The 24,525-nt window shown below is 29.4% G+C and overlaps 1 protein-coding gene across 1 annotated transcript in view; it reads right to left on the bottom strand.

The window, feature by feature from the left end:
- LOC126742592 (BMP-binding endothelial regulator protein-like) overlaps positions 1-24,525 on the bottom strand; it is a 257,705-nt gene that overhangs the window by 41,534 nt on the left and 191,646 nt on the right. Inside the window, exon 3 of the mRNA XM_050449340.1 lies at positions 19,637-19,740. Within this exon, the coding sequence (XP_050305297.1) occupies positions 19,637-19,740 (104 nt within the window). The remainder of the gene's footprint in view (positions 1-19,636; positions 19,741-24,525) is intronic.

The raw sequence follows: 24,525 nt of genomic DNA on the forward strand, positions 1-24,525 counted from the left end.
CTTAAAATTACTATTTTCGATTCTGAAATCAAATTATAGTTCAATTCAGAAAAATGGCGTTTTTCTAATTTTATGTATAAAAACGTAATCAATGGACTTCGGTCTGAAATATGACCAATATAAATGTTTTAGACTAGGATTACTTACTGGATAGTCTATTAATTTATTTGTAATTTTATTATATACGTAAAAATTTTAAAAACCATTTATCAATTAACTTATTTTTTTTTATTTTCTATTTATGCTTTCTACGTTTAACTAAACGATATAAGGTTAAAATCAGCTTTGACCAATGTTAAGGCTCTTTTTTCTACCTATAGCCGTTCTGGAACCAAGAAATTTGATTCAATACAAGCTTTGTTATTTCATTTATATTCAATTGAATTGAAAAACTAGTCGATGATCACTAATATTTTCTTCGCGTTTCTTTAATAAATCTCCTCTTCTTAATTTGCTTTAGTCTAGGGCCAATATTTCAGAATAAGCTTTGTATTCTTAATTATTTTAAAATCAATATATTAATAACTTATAGCAACTTTAGTCATTTTTGATCTAAAACAAGAAACATGTTTTAATTTATAAGTTCTTTATGAAGCTACTTTCTTAGTTTTTCCTTATATTAAAGCATTAGCATGATTATCAAAATAAACTAGTTATATTACGAAGATCAAAAAAGTCTTAAAAAAAATAAAAAAACGGTGATTTTTTTTTTTTAAATTTCAGTATAATGTCTTCTCACGTTCCTCTAAATGTTCGATACTTTCCAAAGAATAAAACTGCAAAGTCCTGCAAGATAAGCATTTGTTTGTCTTCTCATTTAAAGTTAACCGTCTTACACTCACCAGCAAAAGCCTTATACTCCTTTTGCAAAAAAAATTGGAATATTGTTGGACAGATGTACATAAAAAAGCTCAGTAAAATGTTTTTGGCTGAAGTTATGATTATTGCATTGAAAAATTACATATTTAAGTAAAAAAGACAAATGATAAATTTTCAGGGCCAACTTAATGTAAACATTGTCCAATCAATAATTAGTATCGCCTTCTCTAATTATAAGGTTGTTAATAGTGTCCTATGGCAAATTGACCCATTCGACTTGAGCTGCTAAAATAAGCTCTTGGCGGTTTTTTGGTGGGTTCTATCTAGGGTTTCTGGCTCTAGAGAGGTAGTTCTAAACATGTTCAGTTGGACTTACAGTTAAACTATCCTAGGCATATGCGGAAGGGCGTTATCGTCTATCAAGGCAAAATTGTTTACAATCTCTTACCTTGATAGATAAATAATAGGTTTGAGGTCATTTTTCAATTAAAAATGAGCATTCATTATTTGTAAAACGTGAATGAATTATATTCTTCTATTGTCAAAAATTCTCTTTCAAAAACATTTCACTGATACCACCTTGATATCTGACCAGCCCTTGCTCATAGAGATAAATATAGCTTGCAAAAATTACAAAATGCTTACCTAAAACTTAGTTATTATAAGCAAAAATATGATCATGTAACCCCATTATTTATCGAATCTCAATGGCTAAGACTGGAAAAACGATTCAAAGTTTATACGACTAGTCTAGTTTATAAAACTGTCTACAGTAGAGTCCCCAAGTACTTGTATAAGAAGCTGGTAAGCTGCAGTAGCATTCATGGTCGTGATATGCGTCATTCTAAAAATTTTTTACTTTTTGTCCCAAAGTATAGAACTACAAAATTTCAAGCCTCATTTAGCTATACCAGTGTTAAAATCTATAATGCGTTGCCTCATGATCTGAAATTTTAATAGTAGTTTATAATTTAGTATTTTACGAAAATCATGTTTTTTCTTTTTTTTTTCTTTTTTTCACTTTTTAGTTTACTATATGTATTACTTGATTAAATGTATAATATGTTTATGTCTGTATAGGATCGTTTTGTTTTATATACTCGTAATATAATTGTAGTTACTAATTTATAGTTTCAACTTATATATATATTATTTTAAAGTACTATTTTTGAGTGTGCGGTTAGATAGAGTAGCCATAGGCTAGATCTCGCCGCATTTATAATTGTTATTGTAATTTTTCATTTCCGTAATTTAAAGGCATATTTATCTTTAATTTTTTTATTTGGGGAGCAGTAATACGGGGATGCTGTCTTTCTATCTTCCTGATAAATAAACATTGCTGATTAAATCAGATCTTGTTTCGTCGATAAAAATGACCACAATCTCCATTGTGTCAAGAACCAGGCTTAATGTAAGCTTATTGAAGATGCCTTTGTTTTTATTGATGAGTTCTGAAAACCGTTCTGAAAACCGTACAAGTTAATATAGCACGATTATACGTGCATTGAAATTAAAAATGTAGCGCTCTTATTGAAACTGGACAGTTTTAGAGTGCATATTGAGCAAAATAACGATTTTCTCGCCCACTGGTAACTCGTCTTCGACCACTTTTAGGTTATGAAGCAACATCGTTAGTTTCTTCAAATCTTTGAACTATTTTACTAACAGTACTCCTAACAATATTTCAACGAGCAACAATCTGATGCCGCTATAAACCTTCTTTGTGCAAAGTAACAATTTGTGCCTTTGTAATTGCCGAAACCTCAGCTCCAGGCATTTTTGTCACTATTTTCAAATTTTAACACCGATTAACTGAAGTCATATATCACATCAAAAATGCCTTATTTATAAGAGTTCTGGGCGTTTCAAAATGTGTGTTCTTTTGTGATTAGCGGTCTTGTTTAAGCTCATTTATTCAATTGTAAATAGTTCCAACCCCAGCAAGTGTCCTGCGCATGAACTTCCTTCAACTCAGCCTTAATTTCTTTCAGTGTAAAGCTTTTGAAATGAAAGTGTCTAAGAGTAAGCGAGACACACTTTTCTTCATTTTTATAAACAAACAAAGGTTGTTAACTTTACTCGATAATAGAAATAGTATTACGTCAAGGATGAAGCTGAAACTTTAACAGTTTTTCATTTAATAGTACTGGCAACTAAGAAACATTATTCTTAGACGCTATGAGTACTAACCATCTTTTTAATTTTCTAAAGAATTATTAAACCACCCTCGTACTAAAAGCCTTTTGCATGTTAACAAGATGACCAGTCGTATAAAGAACGCTATTAATTATATCCTCTATTCTCTGAAACTGATGATTCGAGGCTAGACACCGTTCCCATTTCGAAAATAAAACACGCAAAATAGCGTCAAGCAGACTCTTTCTCGGGTCGTTCCATTAAATAAACCAAAACAAATTAATGCAAGACCTCGCGGTCTGCGAAAATACCGAGTGCGAGTTTTAAAACAAAGCACCTACACAAATCGCATCACCTGGCTAGACGTGATGTATTACTGAAATTAAAGTAATGTCCCGTGTGCTAGTTCGCTTTGATCCTAATATAAATCGGTGTGCCACTTTTTGGACTACGTAATGTGCAGTTTTGATTTAGTGTTTGCCGAAATAATAACACACTTCTTAGTTTTAATTGTGTGTAAATAGGAGATTAGGAGTGTATACGAAAATAATTCAGAAAAATGAAATCATAAATGAATTTGCAATTCTGTGAGAAAAGTATGCTTAAAATGATTTTTAGATTTTGAAAGAAGTAAAATTTAATATTTGGAATTAGTAATAACTATAAAAAATTATTACGGTAAATTAGAAGATTCAATAAAATTAGGTTAATTAAATAACTAGAAAAAAAAAGGTTACAAATTTACAAAAAAAAGGAGGATAATACAATAGAATTATTTAATAGGTTAATTATCTACTAAAATAGATTTTTTTTATGAATTAGATCAGACTCTTAGTCAAAGATATAGTAAAGAGCAGATCCGCGCCAAACATAGGTGGTCAAATTTAATATTGATATCCCTAAAAGAAATATTAGTTATCTATTTTGTCCAGCTAAAATAATTATTATCATTATTTATTAACTGCAAAGCTTTGCCATAAGATGACCGCTTACTTACAAAACACTCTAATAAGATATTGTTGTTACTTGTTTATTGATAGTAGAAGGTGAGTTGTAGTAAAGGGTGTTTTTTTTTAGAGGCGGAGAACTTTCATTTGGCAACACTGTTTTTTATGACAGCCGACCTGACAGTTCTGGGTTGTTTTTAGATTAGTTTGGTTTGGCAATTCATCATGAACAGACTCACGCCGGAGCAACGTTTCTAAATTGTTTAAATTTATTTTGAAAGACATGGTTCTATTCGAGAAACACATCGGGCATTACGTGAATTTTATGGTGCTCATAATCGTCCTTCAGAGAGATTAATTCGAGAAACTGTTGATCGTTTTCCCCATTATTTTACTCTAGTCAACAATACGCATCCTGTAAGATGCCGTACAGTGCGCACGCAATAAGCGATAGCTGCTGTGCAGCATAGTGTTGATAATGATCCAAATGTATCAATTCGTCACCGTTCTCAACAAGTGAACTTATGTCCATCCACTTTATGGAAAATTTTGCGCAAAGATCTCGGATTGTTTGGTGCGCTTTATGGGCCGATAGAATCATTGGTCCTTATGTCTTCAGAAATGCTGATGGTCAGAACGTTACAGTAAACGGTGAGCGATACAGAAACATGATAACCAACTTTTTTGTTCCTCAATTGGAAGCCGTTGCAGGCATTGCAGAAATGTGGTTTCAGCAGGACGGTGCCACGTGCCATACAGTGCGCCAAACAATTAATTTACTGCAAGACATTCGAGCAACGAATAATTTCAAGGAATGGACCTGTAAACTGGCCAGCTCGCTCGTGCTACTTGACGCCATTAGATTATTTTCTTTGGAGCTATGTTAAGTCACATGTCTACGCTGATAAACCCGAAACACTTGAGCACTTGGAAGCCAACATACGACGCGTGATTACCGATATACAACCTGTAGTACTGGAAAGAGTGTGTGAAAATTGGACCTCTAGATTACGCCATGTACGCGCCAGCCGTGGGGGTCACATGCCCAAAATCATTTTTAAATATTAATGCCAAAAAAAATTCTTTTATATAAAAGCAAATTCCTTCATATCAATAAAAAATTTTGTGTTTAATTTAAATTTAAAGTTCTCCGCCTCTAAAAAAAACACCCTTTACAAATCAATAAAGCAGATAAAAGTGTTTAAATATTTATATGCTACTTTCTGAATTTTTAATTCACGTGATTGAGTGAGCATAGTACAAAGAAAAATTAATATTTCTTGCATTTGTAGATGTCTGATGGATAAAAACGTTTGTTTCTGGAGTTCAAAAAACTAATAACTAGAAGAACAAACAAATTTAATAGATACAGATATAAGGCAGTTTTTTCAAAATGGCACACGCAGATAATCCTGAAATGCCATCCACTTCTCAAAAGTGGACCAATAGCAAACACGAATATGTATCAAATGTATGTGACTGAACACAAACCGAACTGGTTGATCTATCAAGAAAATAACGATAGTAGTGAATATCAAGTTCAACAGACGGTATTAAAGCCATGAAACAAGAGTGTGGATTATCAGTAGTTGATCCAGGTACAAGATCCATACCGATTTTTAGTAGAAAAGGATATTCAGCAATGTAAAGATTTAAAAACAAAATCACCAAAAAATATGAATAAGAAAATTAGTACGTTGAAATAGTTCACCGCCGTACATGATTTATGTATTGTGTAATGTCAAATGCTGTTTTTGTCTTTCTAGCAAACTTTCTCTTTAAACAAATGGCTTAACAGACTGGCAACATTTATTAAGAACCTTAGTACGATATAAAATAATCATACTAGTTATATCGTTATAGTTTAAAACCAAACCCATCAGTAGATTAACCACATAAAAAAGTAATTAATATTGAAAAAAGAATTGACTGTATGTTGTACAAATACTAATAACACCTATAAGGTAATGACCAATTGAGCAAAATATGACTTGGAAGGCTAGTTCTAGTAATTTCTTTTATATGATAATGGAAACTCTTGGCAACTAATCGAGGGTGTCTCTAAATTTGATTGCTTCACAGCTGAACACATTTAAATAATTCGGATTAATGGAAAACATATGCCACAATATTTGAAAGATAAAATTCATATTTTCATGATGTTAGGCAATAATATTGGACAAACTATTAGTCTATTATCTCAGAATGCATGTCAGATGTGAATTATGAAGAACAAATAACAATATGTGGTAGATTTATTTATATTAATAGAGAATACTAATAATATAGATGTACTATTGTACTTGATGACACATAAGAAAAAGACTGCGCGAATTCGTTATTAGACCATTAGTTATTGAAAATATTAGTATTTGCGATTTGTGACGCTAAGGCTACGATAATAGGGTAATAATAAAATGAAAGTATAACCGTCTTTAACATATATGCGAGGGTTTTTTAAATCTTGCTCTGCACATAGTCTCCATTTAGGCGCTAAATATCCCACTAAAATATCTAAGGAAATTCTTAAATTTTTGTTGTTGCTTATTCTCGATATTCGTTTTTTTCCCTCTTCCACCCAAAAGTCAGTGAAGAACGGAACTTTTGAAGATAGTGTGAAAGTTTTAATCCTAAACGTTTTTTTATCACGGGCTAAGATTCATTTGTTAAATAGTCTTAGTAACTTATATAGGACAAACTATATGATCCGTCTTGCATTTTGGATATACGATAAGTAAAAACTTTAGCTATTATTTCGAATTGATTATAATTTAATTAAGAAATCTAGTGATTTTTCAAATTATTTAATGTATTATGTTTTCAAAAAATACGAACATCTAACTCTATTACTGATACGTATTATTCGAATGTAATTTACACTTAGTATTAAGATATTATATAAGGACAACCTTTAGGTTTCGTTTTGTGTTTTGGACATATTTAGTAATAAGAAAGTAGAACTAAACTGTTTAGCTGTTGTTCCGATTTAATTTAATTTCAATTTTTAGAATTCATTTGTTCTATCCTAAATAATTTTTAAAATTTGTTGATGTATTGTGTTTTTAAAAAATACGAATATCTAGCTCTATTACTGATATCTAATATTCGAATGTTATTTAAGTTTAGTGCAAGGAGCTTATATATGATAATCTATATGATTCGTTTTGCATTTTTGCTACAATGAGTGTTAAGAAAATACGATAGCTATAAACTTTAGCTATTATTCCGAATTGATTTCAATTTAATTTTTTTAACTTAATTGAGAAATCTAGTGATTTTTCAAATTATTTAATGTATTGTGTTTTCAAAAAACACGAACATCTAACTCTATTACTAATACGTATTATTCGAATGTAATTCAGACTTAGTAATAAGAGTATATATAGGACAAGCCAAATGATTCGTTTTACGTTTTGGACATAATTAGTGATAAGAAAGTACAACTAAACTGTTTACCTATTGTTCCGATTTAATTTCATTTCGATTTTTAGATCTATCAAACTCTTAAAATATATACTTTCCAAAATATATGATTGTGTTTTATATATCGAAAAATTAAATATTTCCTTATAATTTACTATTTTAGTCTAAATTTGGCATAAAGTTTTATAAAAATAAACATCATAATTACAGTTTAGGTATACCTGGCAGCTTAATACCTTCAATTAAATGATTTTACATTAAAACAAACATATGAAAAATTTGAAAATTTCATTGTCTATGATTATTGTTAGTGATTTAGCTACAAAACTTTCTTTTAAAGCATAATTGCCATGACTTAAAGAATTGAAAAACAAAGAAATTTCACTATAAAGCCGATGACCAGCTTATTTTTAATTCTAAATTTAATTTCAGGTTGAATTTGTATTACAATGTAATAGATGTAAGTATATAACCAATTTTAAAAAGATTTACTTTAATTAAAAAGCACACCACCCCATTTATTTTCTTTACAATTTTTGAAAACTGTCAGTCATATCTTTATGGTCAATTAACTATAAAAATATAAATTTAAGATATTCTATATGAAGATTATCTCTTCTATGAAGGTCAGCACATTTATTAAATTTTGTAATTATTATTTTAGTAAAAAATTGCTTACTTAGTAAATTTTATTTAGTTTTTTAGTTTGTCATTTTTTTGGCATAGCCTGACGAGCTTTTTATTTATAATTTTGTTGTAGAATTAATTATTTTTTGTTATTCTATTAAGATTTAAATAATTTCTTAGTGTTTATATATTAATAAATTTATTCACAATAATTCAAAAATATTCTTAAGTTACTTAATTGATCAATTTCTTTGAGCACTTTGCTGTTGATTTTTATTATTTTTTTCATGAGACATACAGTTTTTAAATAAAAATATAATTTTTGTATGGAAAAAAGGTGGCTTATTTACCCCTGGAGCAGTCCTGCAAAAGAGTTGGATCTGAGTAATGGTATTTGGGAAGAAACACATATGTATATAAAGGATTTTGGCTATAATTTATACATCTTGAACATATGCTATCGATATCATGTTTTTTTTTTAAAATTAACTTTGGTTGAGAGCAAATTGATTTTTTTAGGTAAATATAATTAAATTTTCTTATTCTTCAGATTTAATTTAAATATTAATTTTAATTTTTGGTTTCCTTTAAAGTAGCCATTTTTTATATCTTTCAGATAGTCGGTGTAATGTCAAGGCATTTTAATCAAATGTTAACTATACCAGGAAAACAAAAAAAGTTGATTAACTTTTAGGGAAAAATAAGAACAAGTTTTTTTAGTAAGGTCTTTTCAGATATATTGATGATTATACAATTTCAAGTTTTTTTATCTAAACTTCGAGTCGTTCGTTGATTTTGTAAGTCTTTATATGATATTCTTATTTTATTTTACAATTCCTATTCAATTTGGATCTACATATATCGATCCTTTATTGCTGTTACTCTGGGACGATGTTGACCAAGTAGTCAAATCAAAGCTACCTCTGTAATATTAATGAAGATTGAGCAACATATAGATGCATTTCTTTTTTGAACATATCGTCCGCCTGACCAAGTAATTGTAGTTTGCTTTTTAGCTTCTGTTGAATGCCTTGTACTTACTCTATAAATGATAATATAGTAACAGGGTGGTTCGAGGAGCACGATATAAGAACAGTTCAATCTAAATCCAGAGTATCAGCACTCATGTTAGATGTTTTTGTAAAGAACAACAATCCTAAGAAAATAAGATTATATACAGTTTAATAGCTACACTGCAACTTTAATCATTCTACTTCAACAATGGTGGGTATTATTAAAACTCTGTATAGGAGGGCAGCCATAATATGCAACAAAAATATTGATGTCAATAGCAGAACGATGGATAAACTAATAAAAACTATTAGGAAACCAGCAGAGAAAACAAGGGAAAAGTCACATTAACTGAAGGATCCGATCAAAAATTCAATAGAATTTGCAAATTTTGTAAAACATATTAATATACCCAATAATGCTATTTTGATTTCCCTGGACGTAAAAAATCTCTTTTCCAGCATACCCGCCTCAGAATGTGTAACGTTAGTTGAAGAATTGCTTAACTCCACCAATCTCCCTAAGTTAATTATAGACATCTCGTATGTCTCTTATCGCTGGTTTTGGAACAAAACTTTTTTAAATTTAATGGAAATTTTTTTAAGCAATCAGCAGGACTCGCTAAGGGCTTTGATTTATTTATATCCGGGTCTCTTTGAGAATATGGACGACTTATTTCAATGCAATATATTTGAAACACTAACAAGAGCTAGTAACAAAACTCGCAACTTAAAAAAAATTGTCTAGAGAAGAACGGCAACAACTAAATCATTGAAATCTCTCGAACTTGTAAAGAGCTCTTGCAGCTTTAAAGTTTTATCAAACAATACGCAATTTCAGAGGTTACGAACTTATGCAGCATGATTCTGATGCTGTAGTAGTCTGGTGAAAAAAGAACGAATTAAGTTTTAATGTTGCTGTAAAATTTAAACCTACCAATTATTTCGAATACAAAATTGAAACTAAAGGTATAAACTATAAAGCGAAAATTTTAATAACCACTGTATTAATATTAAGGTTTACAATAATACAGTTGTAATGAAAGTATTCAAGGATTTGGGCTGTATAATTAGGAACGCATATAATTTTGCTAATGTAAAAACCGTTAATAATTTGTATTAGGTTAATGCTCGTAATATCTATAACTTGCCTCAATTGTCTGCTCTCAACTTTACTTTACAAGAATATATTGAAGAATATATAAATAGAAGATATATTTTAATCAAGAAAGCCTAAATTCTTTATTTATATATATCACAAAAAGCATGGTATCGTATTAGTTTTGTTGATATTTTTATGATGCCCTTTTAACCACATTTCAATTAAAAATATACAATCCTTTACAATAAATTAGATTGTTTATATCTGTACAATAACAAATATAATAAAAACGATTTGGAATATTTTTCATGTAGAAAACAATAATTGAAAAAATATAACCCATTAAAAATTTAACGAAAAACTATGTTTTTTTCTTTTAGTGGCTCTTTTTTCAATTTCTACCTTTCTTGTTAGGTCTAATTATAGTAAAAACAGTCTTTTGAAGCCTTATTATAAACAAAAAAGTTTAACACATATTAAGTAAGTTTAAGAATATATTAAATTTATATATATCTAGACTATGTGTAAAACAACAGCCACATTGGCACGCGTGTATTGTATGAGTTTAAAAAAAGTTGCTGGGTTATTGACTTTATCTGGAGACCTTGTGTTGTTTATTCTAGAGAGGTCACTTTCGTTATCGAACTATGTTAGATATTGGGGGACTTTTATTTAGATTAATTTTTCTGAATTCTTGACACGAATGAGCAACTAACCAGATGTCCGTTATAATTATAAAAAAGACGTTTTTAGCTAATTATAGTTTTTTCGTCTAAACATACTAATATCCCTATAATAAATCAAACTCTAATGGTCTTTACAAATTTGTTGGAGTGTTTATTTAAATTGGACAGGTATGTAGTAAGTAACGCTAAGCGATTACTTTTCAGAAAATGTTTTAAAGGTGATCTATCTTGCGGTTAAGTAGGTAGGTACAAGGCTACGTGTATATTTTTTTAAATGAAAAAGTTTAAAAAGTAAGCAGACACATATGACATAACACCTTTTACATGCATATGGTAACATTTAAATAAACACTTTAAAATTGAAGTAAATGCACGAGATGCATTTAGTTATAGCAAATTCATCATGGATTCTATAGCTACTTTAATTTTATAAATCTTATTTGTTTTATTTTATGCATAAGAATAGTCGTTTGTTGTAATTTTTAAATCTAAATATGATGTTGTCAAATTTAGAAATTGGATTAAGATGGAGTTCAACACTAATATTCAAAGTAATAAATTCTGTACTATGTGTTATATTCTAGAAGAAAAATACTACTTCCATGTTTAACCCTGTCTGCAGCAGATCATTTAACATTTCTGCAATACGCCATCCAGAGTATTTCTTATGAATCAGAAGATAAATTCAAAAAAACATAAATATAGCTAACAGATTATAAATTCAAACTTAATTTCACTTATTAGTGTTAATACACTAATTTCGTTACATGTTTAAGAAACAAAAAAATAAAAATCAATATAAAAATTTCTTTACTAAACTGCAACTATAATTTACTAAATAAATTAAAACTTAATTCCCAAATACCTGGCAATGAAACATCAAGATTGAGTTAGGTCGAGTCGAATTGATTCAATGAAAGCTCCCTGACTGGCAATTCGGAAGTTTCCTATATCAGAAATATCGTGTAATTTCGACAATATTTAGTCCTCAACTTAATATTTCTAAATAAAAAAATATTTTCATTATCTTCAAAATTGACAAACCTATTAAATTTATTGTGTGCTAAGGTGCAATTGCTGCGTAACGTCACAGTACATAAAACGCAACAAAAATTGCGTCGCACTGGCTAAGAATGATGCTGAATTAAACGGGCGTTTGTCTGGAGGTCAAAGGAGTTGTGTATTGTGACGTCATCGAGCCACAGCGGCATCTCAGACTTTAGAAAGCAATAATTATTTTATTGTTAAAGATAATTTAAAAAATTAAAAATATATACAGTGTGACCCATTCGTTTTCGGGTCACCCTGATAAAAAGTTTATTTTTGGTGCGATTTTGCTCGGGTTTTTTTAAATGTTAGGTCCAGACAAACTGCATCATTATAACAATAAAAATTCTGCCCTGCAAATTCCAAGGCCTACTAATATCAGTTTTTAAGGGCCAAATTTTAAGAAACCGTGTTAGGCTTTTTTTTTTAGGAAAAAATTGTGCACACCACTGGATTCGGCATCCCCCAAAATGGCGTTATACCAAATTTCATCAAAAAATATTAAGTAATAAGAATTTTATAACAAAAAATAAAAAGGGAAATTATGCATTTATTTACATTTAAAAATGTGTAGATAGCCATGAAAAAAACAAATTGAACAAAGATAATACGAGCAAATAACAATTCCAAACTAAATACAAATAAAATAAAAACAACAAACAAAAAAATTAAAAATTAACCGCTACTAAATTTTTGAAATTTCTACTAATCCATCCTTGTTTTCTGTGCATTTTACATTCCTTTTGCCTACATTTAAAATAACTTTACGGACTTGCTCTGGAGTAATTTCTGAACAAACCTGGATTATTCTGACTTGTAGATCTTCTAAATTTTGAGGTCTTGATTTGTACACTTTTTCTTTAAGTAAGCCCCAGAGAAAAAATCGAGTGGCGTTAAGTCAGGGGATCTCGGTGACCACTCAACGAAAAGACTGTTTCGTCCTATCCAACAGTTTTCAAAATGTTGATTTAACCAGTCTCTTACTAAACGACAATTATGGACAGGACTGCCATCTAATTGAAACTTCAAATTAAGGTGATATCTTAAGGGTAAATCTTCTAATGCGTTCAAAAATTCATTCTCAAGAAAATTCAAAAATTCAATTGTATTCAAATTACCATTAAAAAAAAAAGGGTCAACAATTTTGTCGCTTAGTAGTCCACACCCAACGTTAATTTTTTGCGAATACTGTCTCGTTGCATTTATTATAAATTCTGGATTCTCCACGGACTAGTGGCGGCAATTTTGACTGGAGACTACGCCATTTGTGGTAAAAGTGGCTTCATCGCTAAAAAGGATTTCATCTAGAAAGTTTCTGTTGTTTAAAAATTCTCCATGAAGCCAATAGCAAAACTCTAGTCTTCTTGCCTGGTCACCATCCTCTAAGGTGTGCAAAAATTTTGGCTTAAATGCTTTTATGTTATTTTTTTGCAAACATCTTCTTATACTTTCTCTGGGGATGTTAAGGACCAAACTAGCCGTCCTGACACTACTTCGAGGATTGCCGTTAAAATATTCCAAAATGTAATTTTCATTTCTTCTGAGCCCACGCCGTCCATTATGTCTATTTTTAAGTAGATTTTTCGAAACAGATCCTGTTTCATTGAAAATTTTATTAACACGTTGCATAGTACTTAGACTTATTGGTCTATCAGGATGTCTAATATTAAATTCTCTGGCAGCTTCTCTCCTCGAACGCGTGTTACCACCAACAAGACGAAAAATTTCAATTTTTTCTCTTAAATTTAAATTTTCCATGATTACTAATACTATCCAAACACGTTCTATTAACACTTTTGACAGTTAGATGTCAAATGTGATAATTCAATATTTCAATAATTTTTGAACACAATAGAGTTCAATATTTCAATAATTTTTAGAGACAATTTAGAAGTAAAGCGCATTCCTTTTTTTATCATAAAATTGTTATTATTTAATATTTTTTGATGAAATATACCAAATTTACCAAAGGCCGTTTTGAGGGATGCCGAATCTAGTGGTGTCCACAAATTTTTGCTAAAAATATGCCTAGCATGGTTTCCTAAAATTTGGCCCTTAAAAACTGACATAAGTAGGCCTTGGAATTTGCATGGCAGAATTTCTTTTTGTTATAATGATGCAGTTTTTCTGGACCTAACATTTGCAAAAACTCGAGCAAAATTGCACCAAAAAAAAACTTTTTATCAGAGTGACCCGAAAACAAATGGGTCACACTGTATGTATTTTTTAAGAACTATATATGAAGGAAAAATGCAAAACTGAAATGACTAGCTTTGCAAGAATTTTCTACCCACTTAATGACCTCTATCTTCTCTTCTTTTTAGATAGCTGCTTTTGTGTAAGTAAGCATCACAATGATAGACATGAAAATCCAAATACTTGTTAACCTACCACAAGTTATTCAAGATAATGCCAAGACTCGAAAATAGCATTCTTATAAAAAGGCAATCTCACAACATCACTAGAAACACCAGTTAGACAAATCTCTGGGCAAAAAACAAATGCTCTTTAGTTCCGTCTTTAATCTGTCAGCATAAGCTTCGCACATTAGTTTTGGATCGAGGTGCACTTGAAACGATATAAAGAGCATCTTATTATGCTTATCTTATATTCATTCAGATAAAGCTTATTTACTGTGAAACAAAATTGGGTCTTTTTCTGCAGTCTTTGAAGCAACTAAAGTCTCTAATGCAGATACTGCGGTTCCTGAAATAGTGATGTTATCAGCAGTAATAGCGTACATTTTACATTGTGCTTAATAGTTGGTAAATCATTGACAAACATTAAAATTAGCAGAGGTCCAAGCACACCAATATTCAAATTTCCTTTCTTCGCAGACGTGGCGCCATCAGGATACTGATGGTATTGGATGAGCTATATTTGAAGAAAGCAGTTTAATACTGCGACTACGAAAATGATAAGTAATAGTAGCTTTTATATTAATGTGATCATCACATGGGAAGTGATGCAGTCAAAGGCTTTGCTAAAACCACTAAACAATCAGAAACAGATGGAAGCTTCCTTAAATGAGTTAAAAATATATGAGGTTAGATCAACTGTTTTCATTTATATCTTTTCGAAAATGAAATTGACATTGACAATAGGTGAAATACTCAGTTATGTCAAAGAAATTTATAATTTGTGTATAAATACAATAAATCTTTCAAAGATCTTAGAGAAGACTGGTAATTAAAATGGTGGCAAGTAGTCTCAATTTGAGATTCAATTTTATATATCATTTTTATGACAATAAGATTAGTAGGATATGAAATTAAAAAGTCATTAGTTGAGTGTCTGTGTATGTGTATGTGTGTTAAATGTGTCTCAAACCAAATTGTTAATTTAAAAGAATACAGAAGATTTATTAGTGAGTGTAGATGATATTCACAAATATTTTACCTATATCTTAAAATCTATATATTATGTATGAAATATCTATTTATAATAAGCATAATCTGTTCCAGTCGTCATCGTTCATTCATTGTCTCGTTCCATTTTATTAAAAATGGAACAAGACGATGAACGGCGTAGTGAAACTAAAAAGAATTAAAAAAAAAGAAAATATTAATTGTTTTTTAATCAAAACTTTTCAGTGTTAGTTAATTGCTGATTTAATAAAGATGGTAAACATTTTCATCCCATTCTACTAGACGCCTGAATATCTGAAACTTTTGGATAGTTAGATCTCATTGAAAAATTATGGTTAAAATGCAAAAATACCTTTTTATGAGTAATAATGCAATCTTTGGCTGAATATCACTGAACAAGAAAACGTTGAAAATGGGTCTGTTTATTGTAAAAGTGGCGGAAATTGGTATTTGTACCTTTAACTTATATAATTTTTTTTTGTATTAGAAAATCTATTTTCAAACTCAGGCTTCTAATTTTATTGAAGAATCCTTATTATCTAAAAGAAATTTTTTGAAATAATCAAGGTGTCAATTATTATATTCATAACATATACCCAAATTTTGAAATTAGTAAATCGGTGAAACACTACAAGGAAAAATTTCATAGATTGATAAAAAAATGGTAATTTTTATTTAGTGAGATATGAAAGAATCTGGTGCTTTTAAGTTAATTGACAACTTACCTAATTGGGTGAGATACCTAAAATTATGTATAAATTTGATAGATAACAGTTTCAGATATTACGTGAATAGTAACCAATATATAAAGCAAATAATAGCAAATTTTTAAGTTCTTTTGCAAATAAAATATAACTTTTTTGACCTATTGCTTCCATTTATTATGCAGGAGCATAAGATAATAAATCATTAGAATTTGTCATCAATAAAGATTTGTCATCAGTGCAATATAAGTGCATTTAATCTAAAACCTATTTCCTAAAATGAAATCCACTTTGAACCTAGCCTAATTGGACTGACTTTCTTCTCTCTTATTTAGATATGGTGTCACTCAGTATTGATTTATTCCAAAGTGCACTAAAACTAGTAACCTGGGAGTGTCATTTGACCATTTCACCCCAAGTTAACCCTTAAACTTTATACTTAAAATATTGTCAAAGTGTAAATTTCTAAATAGGAAGTTTTTCGAAATTGTATTGTATATATTGTATTCTATATATTTCATTTTCATACATTACAAAAATACTGCTATGCGCTGTTATCTCTAAAAAATTAAAAGGTTTTGGAGAAAATTTCTCGGCGTAATAGTTTATCATTGTAGGGAATATTGTGAATATAATGATGTTTGGCATTGGGCTTTTATTATACATAACTGATTTATTGTACATAACCTCATGTATTTATTTTACATATCACTCACGTGAAGTATCCTGTCTTTTGTAAGTTTTAATTGTACTACTCAAAAAACATTGAACTTTTTGCAATACCCCTTAAAATCCGTTAATCTGTATGTTAAAAACTGCAAAACTTTACGACCATTATCTTAAGATAGACATTCTTAGTATAAACATACCATTGTTTCAGTTAAATTTGAAAATTATTTTTTTTTATAAGAATATAGTTAATTAGTTCAATTAGGTTTTAATAGTTAATAATTTTAATATATTTTAGATCCGTACATATGTTTTAGTTGTAAATATGATCTCTTCTATACGCTTCTTATATGCTCATATAATGCGCCTATTACGGCTTGTACTATGGATATCTTTTTTTAAGTTATATGTGATATATATATTTAATATAATTATGCTAATATAGCATAATTTATTAACACAATGGTGTCAACTAGATAAAGTAAAATAATAAAACACATTATTTAATTCACAGAATAATTCCATATATTTCTTCTAATCTGGTATATAAGTAACGCCTACTATAGGAAGGCTTTTATACCGCAATTGAAATGCCATTAATTAACTGCAGGTATACAATTATCATTTCGCATAAATGCATAGATTAAAAACGGCTAGGAAAAAACCCGATGGCAAAAATAATAAAATTGATAATTAGGTTAGGTATAGATTTAATGGCCTTAGTGATGTTGCAATTAAAGCGAGACAATAATTAGTACCAATCTATGCGATTGCGTGGGTTTGTTATTTGTATAATATTGCTGCTAATTCAACCTTTAATTTGAATTTTATTGCTTTCAGATATTAACTGCTATGCCACATGCAAGGGTAGCTTTTAATAGCCTTATTGAAAATAAAGATATTTTTTAAGAAAACAATTAATTTAAATTCATGTATTGAATTATATTCTGTAATTTCGATGGGTCGATTCTCAATAGCCTTTTTATGCGTTACATGATAAAAAACATTCTGTAGGCTATGAAATATAGTGAAACAAAAACAACAAAAAACATCTTACAATTGTAAATTATGATCTTTTTAAAAAACGCATGAATCGCATTTAAAAATATGCCGAATATGCGCCAGAAGACAAATGAAAAAGTGTAGCCAATACCTATAATATATATGCGATGCCAATATTATTGACTGAATATCCCTAGATGTAACGAAAATTAAAATGATTGAAAATTCCTGCTGAAATATTTAAGTTCATCGACGGGAAAAGAATATTAAAGTTCATCCAGAGTGACTTACACAAGTATTCACGTAGCCACAGAATAGCTGAACTAGTACTGAACTGTAAATTTTCAACTCCACCTAAAAACCTTAATGTTAGGAAATTGAGTTTCGAATAATAAGCTTAATAAGCCATTTACTAAAGATATTTCTGAAGATAATTCGCAGTAGAATATTTGAGAATGAATATGAATATCTGAGACCCAAATCGGCTTTAGAAGTGCTGCAGGGACTAGGGAGGCTCTATTTTTGATCTAGGTTTTATTATAGCGATGCAGAGATGTCAACTGCGATGTATAAGCATATTTCGTAGATTATAAGAAGGCAGCATGCGAAAATGATGAACGTTCTGCAAAAAGCTGACCTGAATGAAAAGAAGCTTAAAATTATTAGAAATCTCTATTAAAATCAGCCTGCGTTAGGGTAGACAGAGAGACCAAAGAAGAGATCCACATAATACGTGGTGTAAGGCATACTATCATACATATTTAGGGAAGCTCTGCAGCAGGCTATTGAATCCTTTTATATGGAGAACGATTGAATAACATAAGATATGCAGCTGATACCGTTATTCTAGCTTCCTTAATCCCAATGCACAGTGTTACATCATACAGGCGATAATACCGTTTGTAAATAAATACCAACAACACCAGGTTCATGATAGCAGTACAAACCAAAACGCCAGTGGTTTTTTTATTCGTAGAAAGAAGTCCTTTAGGAAAAGTCAACAAATATACATATTTGAACATTAAAATAAATGAAAACTGGTAGCATTCTGTAAAAATCAGAACGCATATTGAAAAAGCCAGAACAGCATTTGTCAGGATGAAAAAAGTCTTTATCAGCCACCGTGTACAATTGTCAACGAAAACTCGCATATTGCGATGCAACAGTTCTTCAATTCTTTTTTATGGGGCCGAATTGTGAAACCTCTCAGAGCCTCCTCCAAAAACTTAAGGCACTGGAGATGTAGCTATACCAAAGAATCCAACAAATATCGACCAATCGACTACTCAACTTTTCCTTGCTTCTGTTAACAAAGTTCGAATAGCTAATATGATAGCCAATATCTATGGATAAGTATTCTAAGAAGAAAAATCAGTTTTTGAACTTATATTTTATAAACATAAATATACATATATAATAGGTTTTGGAAAAAAACGTTTATTTTATTAATATTAACTAACAGTACCTTTTTTTGGGTAAGTTTAGGACTTGCGTGAAAGGGGTCTCTTCAGAGCTTATAACTCCACAGGAGTTCTAGGAGTTCTAGGAAAAAAAAATATTAAAATTTTCTTTTTTTTTTGCAAGGTATACAAATCCAGAAGATATGTTCTAAGGCTCTGTAGATTTTGGTAGGACCAATATTTTCATAGGACTTTAGTTTCCTACAGAGTTCTGCAAAAATATTTCTTTCTTGCTAAATATGTGTTGAAAAACTATCTCCCGACATTGACTTATTTGCCACACCTAGATACGGAGACATTTTTCTGTAGACCGGGTCTATGGCCTTCAAAATAATTTGAATTTAATTACTACTTTGATAATCTATTAACATCATTTCTTGTATATTAAGTAAGATTGCGCATAGTCAAATCAATATCTTAAATTTTGCATCTGAATTATCAGGTAGAATATTGTAAGTTTTAGATTTAAATCCATCTAAGCATTTTTAGAATATACTTGAGGATCGCTTAATGAATCTTGGGTCAATAAAAAACTGCTTTTGGTAAAATGCTTTTCATTAAACTATGATTTTTTTATGTAAATATTTCTTTTTATAACATCTTTCTTTTTATAACAAAAGACTTAATTTAACTTACCTTGCATATACACGGGTAACAATCGACAATCTGAGCATCAAACCCTGTTGTGACCGGCTCTCCTTCATTGGCGCACTGTTGCCTTTTTCCTGCTGGAAGTGGAGCTGAAATTAAAAGAAAAACTCTCATCCAACTGGAAATATAAAATCAGGACGTCGTTCCGAGCCATTAGCAATAAGATTCATATTTTACCAAAATAAACAAGCGGGGCGAACAGCCGTAATCCATCTGTAAATGCAGCCAACCTTAAAACCGTTGAGTAGGTCAGTTTGTTGGACCTATAATCTAGACGACGTTATATTTAACGTTTAATTTTAATTTTCTAGGACGTAACAATGACATACTAAAATATGGGTGTGCTGCCTACAACTACTGCTACCGCTGGTAATTCGATATAATTATTGTGCCAATAGGAAGCATAAATTATAGTTTGCTAAATGATGAGTAATTACTGATGAATTAATAACGTGATGGAAGGATTTCAGTTTTTCATCATTTTGTTCATGATTTTACATAATCTTAGTATATATTAAAGCGCTTAACGTCAAAAGGAGTTTCATTAATCTATTTGAGCTATTTGTAATCCTAAATGGAATTGCACCAGGAAATTTGTAATATTATATGAATAAATAAGTGCATAGTAAGTAAAATAGCAGCAAATTAAGTAACGTTTTGATCTTTTACTAGTAATTTTTTAAACTAAAGAAAATCAGGATACAGCGTACATGAAGTTAAGAAAAAAAATTACATTAGCCTGATATTTGTAAGGCAAGTTATTAGTTCGTTTAAATATTAAGCATTTATGTATTGTTAATTTACTTATTTAATGTAATTAATCTAGCAATATTGAGTTATATCACAAAAATTAGTTGTTGGTAATTTAGTTAATACTATAAAAAAAATAAGATTCTGATCCTTAAGGGAGTTTATTCTTAGGTAACTTTAAAAAGAAAAGTTTAAATAAAGCTATATCCTAAATCCCTTAACTTTTAAGCTACAGAGTGTTAAAATCTTTAAAAAAATCGTGTGTTCATAAAAACTTCGCAGATATGTTTATAAAAATTAGCACACCTCTGAGTATCAACAGCCATTTTTGGATATTGAAGATTTTCTTTAAAGTTTAACCAGGGACGTTCGTACATGAACGTAGACTAAATATTTTTGAAAAATGTTATGTACGCCACTATTTTTCCGTTAAATGAAAACTATTTTTATAATCTTCATTCAATTTAAGGCAAATTTGATTTCTTGACTTTTTTACGTCCGACATGCGATTACCCAGTAAAAAACAAAAACATTTTTATGTATAGTCAAGCTATGAACATATGTAAAAATATAAACATATGTACATTATTTTACCATTACAGAATAATAACTCTAATTCTAGAAGTCTAGTGGTACTTTAATATGGAATAGTTTAAGCAAATTTCATAGAAGGTCTTCCACATTTGATTCTAAGAATGACAATTTTCAACACTCTGTAGCTTAAAAGTTAAGGAGCTTAGGACATAGCTTCACAGGAACTTTTCTTCTTAAATTCACCTTAGGATTAACACGCTCAAAGGATCAGTATCTTATTCTGCAACACCTTGTACATATGTTTTTTAATTCGGAAGAAGAGTAATAAATAATAAGATATCAAAATGTTGCGCAAAAGTTAAATATGTTTTCGATTTACTGTTGGAACAGTTTAACTTTAAATTTTAATACTACACGTAAAAGTAGATCGCTACGCAATATAGATATTGTAACGAAATTTGGGAACACCTTTTATTGTCAACGTCAAAAACACTAACCTAACTCGCCTTGACTGTCGTTTAATTGTTTCCAAGGTAAAAAAACTGACTAAACATTTAAAACTGAATGAATTGTCAGGAAGCGCGTCCTTTTTAAAACCCGATGGAACAGTTTCGAAATATTTAGAATTATCTTCAATCTTCATTGTTTTCGCCCAAAGAGACCAATAATTTTAGGAGAATACTAATAGTCAAAGCAAGCAAGTATACAAATTCTAGAAAATTAGAACTACAGGGATTTACAATAATAAAATATAAAAAGAGTAAAGGAAATAAATGAAATTTATTAATTTAAAAATTGAAACATCTAGTATATTGTAACTCATAGTATTAAGAAAATTTACGGCATATTTTAAAATGAAAAATTTGAATAAAAATTGACATATAGATCTAATATTAAAAATGTACTCGAAAATTTTTAAATATTACCTAAAGAAAATTCCTATTAAACCGCATACAATAATTACTATTTAGCTAATTTCTTAAAGTTCATCTTAAAAGCGACTGTATGGACCAAACTAGAATGTTGAACTAATGTTGACAATTAAAATATTAAGAAGACTCTCCTCATCGATTTAAAATTTTCGATATTTTTCCAATAAAATCTAATAGTCAAAGTACGATAGCACCACTGATCATTAATAGAAGAGTATATTTTAGGAATAAAAAATTATTTAACTTTATCAGCAATGTGACAGGATTGTTAGTTGTTAATTATAAATTCACAGATATATGAGGGTGGAAAAATTTCAAAGAATTATTTTTTGAATATTATGATGCTTATATTAAATGACTTTTAGAGATATGTCATCTATTCTTGGACTCAAAGTTTAATTTATTTTAGATTTTAGGAGTTGTCTTTTTTTTATAGATGATGATAATTGGATGGCACTATTAAAGAGAACCCTCTCTTGGTCAAAGAAATAACTTCTAGATCTTATAGATGCTTGTAAGTCTTTTTATTTCTTTGAAAAGATAAGATACATTTATCTATATATAAAAAGATATATAAATTTCCCTTTTCCAGGATTGATTCAGAACTTCAAAATTTGATTGTTAGCAAGAAGCCAGCATACAAGAAATTCTAAGAAAGTAATTTTCAGGCGAATTATATACATTTTTTAAACTTCAAAGACATATACAATGTAAGCCTTTGCAAAAAACTAGCCATAACAATTATTTAGAAAAATTTACTATAACTTACTTACCTAGCCTAACAATCTTCCCTAATAAATTATAATTTGTGATGTTGAGTTTTCCATTCCAAGTTTTTTTATTTTTAGTTTTATTCTAATACTAGTAAATAAATTGCAATAAATCTATTTTACAAATAAATATGTTTTTGATTTGCTGCTCCATTCATTATCAACTTAATTACATCACGTAGAACCAGAACGCTACAGTATTTAAATTATTAACACGAAAAATGTCGTAATTATGATAAATTCTTATATAAGGAAAAAAACAATTAACTAAACAAACATGTTTTTTTAAGAAAAGCATATTTAATCATCATTTAATTTAATAGGAATGTAAAGCAAATAAGGTAAAAAAAGACTAAATGCATTATTGCTAAAAATGTTTGGAAAAAACTGCAAAAATACTTAGTAATTAGATTATTTTTATTAATAAGAGATACTATATCTACAAATATGTCAATGATTAAAAAAAAACATATAGTATATTATTTTTTTAATGCAGTTGGTATAATTTTACTATGCAGAACATACTAAACATATATCTTAAGCAAAATCTGTCGCCAATGCAACGTCTTCTCTCTACCCATTAAACATTATAATGGTGATATTGTATCTTAATAATGTAACCTGCAAGGAATCTTCAAGAAGGTCGATGACATGTCACACAGTAATACTCCTCAGGTCGATATCTTACCACAATGTTGCCAATGGGCGATTAAATAATAAAATAAATGGAAAGTTTATAGCTAATCAAAAAGTTTATATCATGAAAACCTTAAGAGATCATCCTTATTTATTTAAGCAAACATTTACTTACCTACTTAAGGTAGCATGTGTTCTGTAAATAAAATTATTTTATAATGGTATGCAAAAGGTAACCTCGAAATATTTATTTCATGGTGATCCGGAACCCGGAATCTTTCTTGTAGATGATTTATTTGTCAGGTAAACATCTTATAGTAGATAAAAATCCGTAATTTAATAGATACATAGAATGTTTAACCTAGAATATGTGGAAATACATAAATGAAGTATAATACTCTTTTAGTGAGCTATGGCTTCTATAAAATGAGTTAGATCTATTTCCTCCCGATTTATTATAATATTTTTGATCCCGCTTTCAGATCTAAAGATGTGACTGGTTACAAAGCAAAAGAAAGAGGCGAAGAACTCTAAGATATTTAGGTATTTAGAAAGATATGTGTATATAAGAGAAATGTATATGCAATATGTCAAAGACAGCTGAACAAGTTTAGAGAGCGACAGTTTTACTCCGTACCAACCAATCTTTATTTTAGCTTCGACACAATTTAATTGAGATTTTTCTCAGAACTCAGTTTAATTTTAATCTCTACTAGAAGCTCAGTTTTAATTTGTTCCCAAAAATGCTAACATCGTTAGCGAAACACATGCCGAGACTAAAATAAAACGTTTCGGTTTGTAGTAAAACTGTCTTGTGATTTGAGTGTCATAATAAAGGTTCTAACCATCATATTAATTGAGTAAATAATAAAAGAATGAAAAAAGGATAATAAGAAGAACATCATTAGAAAAACAAATAATAATAGTCAAAGTTAGAAAGTTTATAAAACCAAAACATTGAAACTACCAGATTTCCAATAAAATAGCATAGAACTTGACCTTGAAATTTCTATTCTTTCAGCCATGATTATTATTGATAAATATAGGCTATTTAAGCTAATTTTTTATCATAAAATAAAAGCAAAACTGTGCACACACAACATAAATTAAAAAGTGATATTAAATTTTTCTCGTTACAGGTCAACAAATACATAGAAAACAAAAGCTGCAAAAAGAAGTAATTTATCCATGGTTTGTACAAGAGCTGCATACATTTACACCTAATTTAGTAAAGAATCTTATGTTGCCTTCA

Source organism: Anthonomus grandis, chromosome 11 (genome assembly GCF_022605725.1).
Source record: "Anthonomus grandis grandis chromosome 11, icAntGran1.3, whole genome shotgun sequence".
Classification (NCBI taxonomy): domain Eukaryota; kingdom Metazoa; phylum Arthropoda; class Insecta; order Coleoptera; family Curculionidae; genus Anthonomus; species Anthonomus grandis.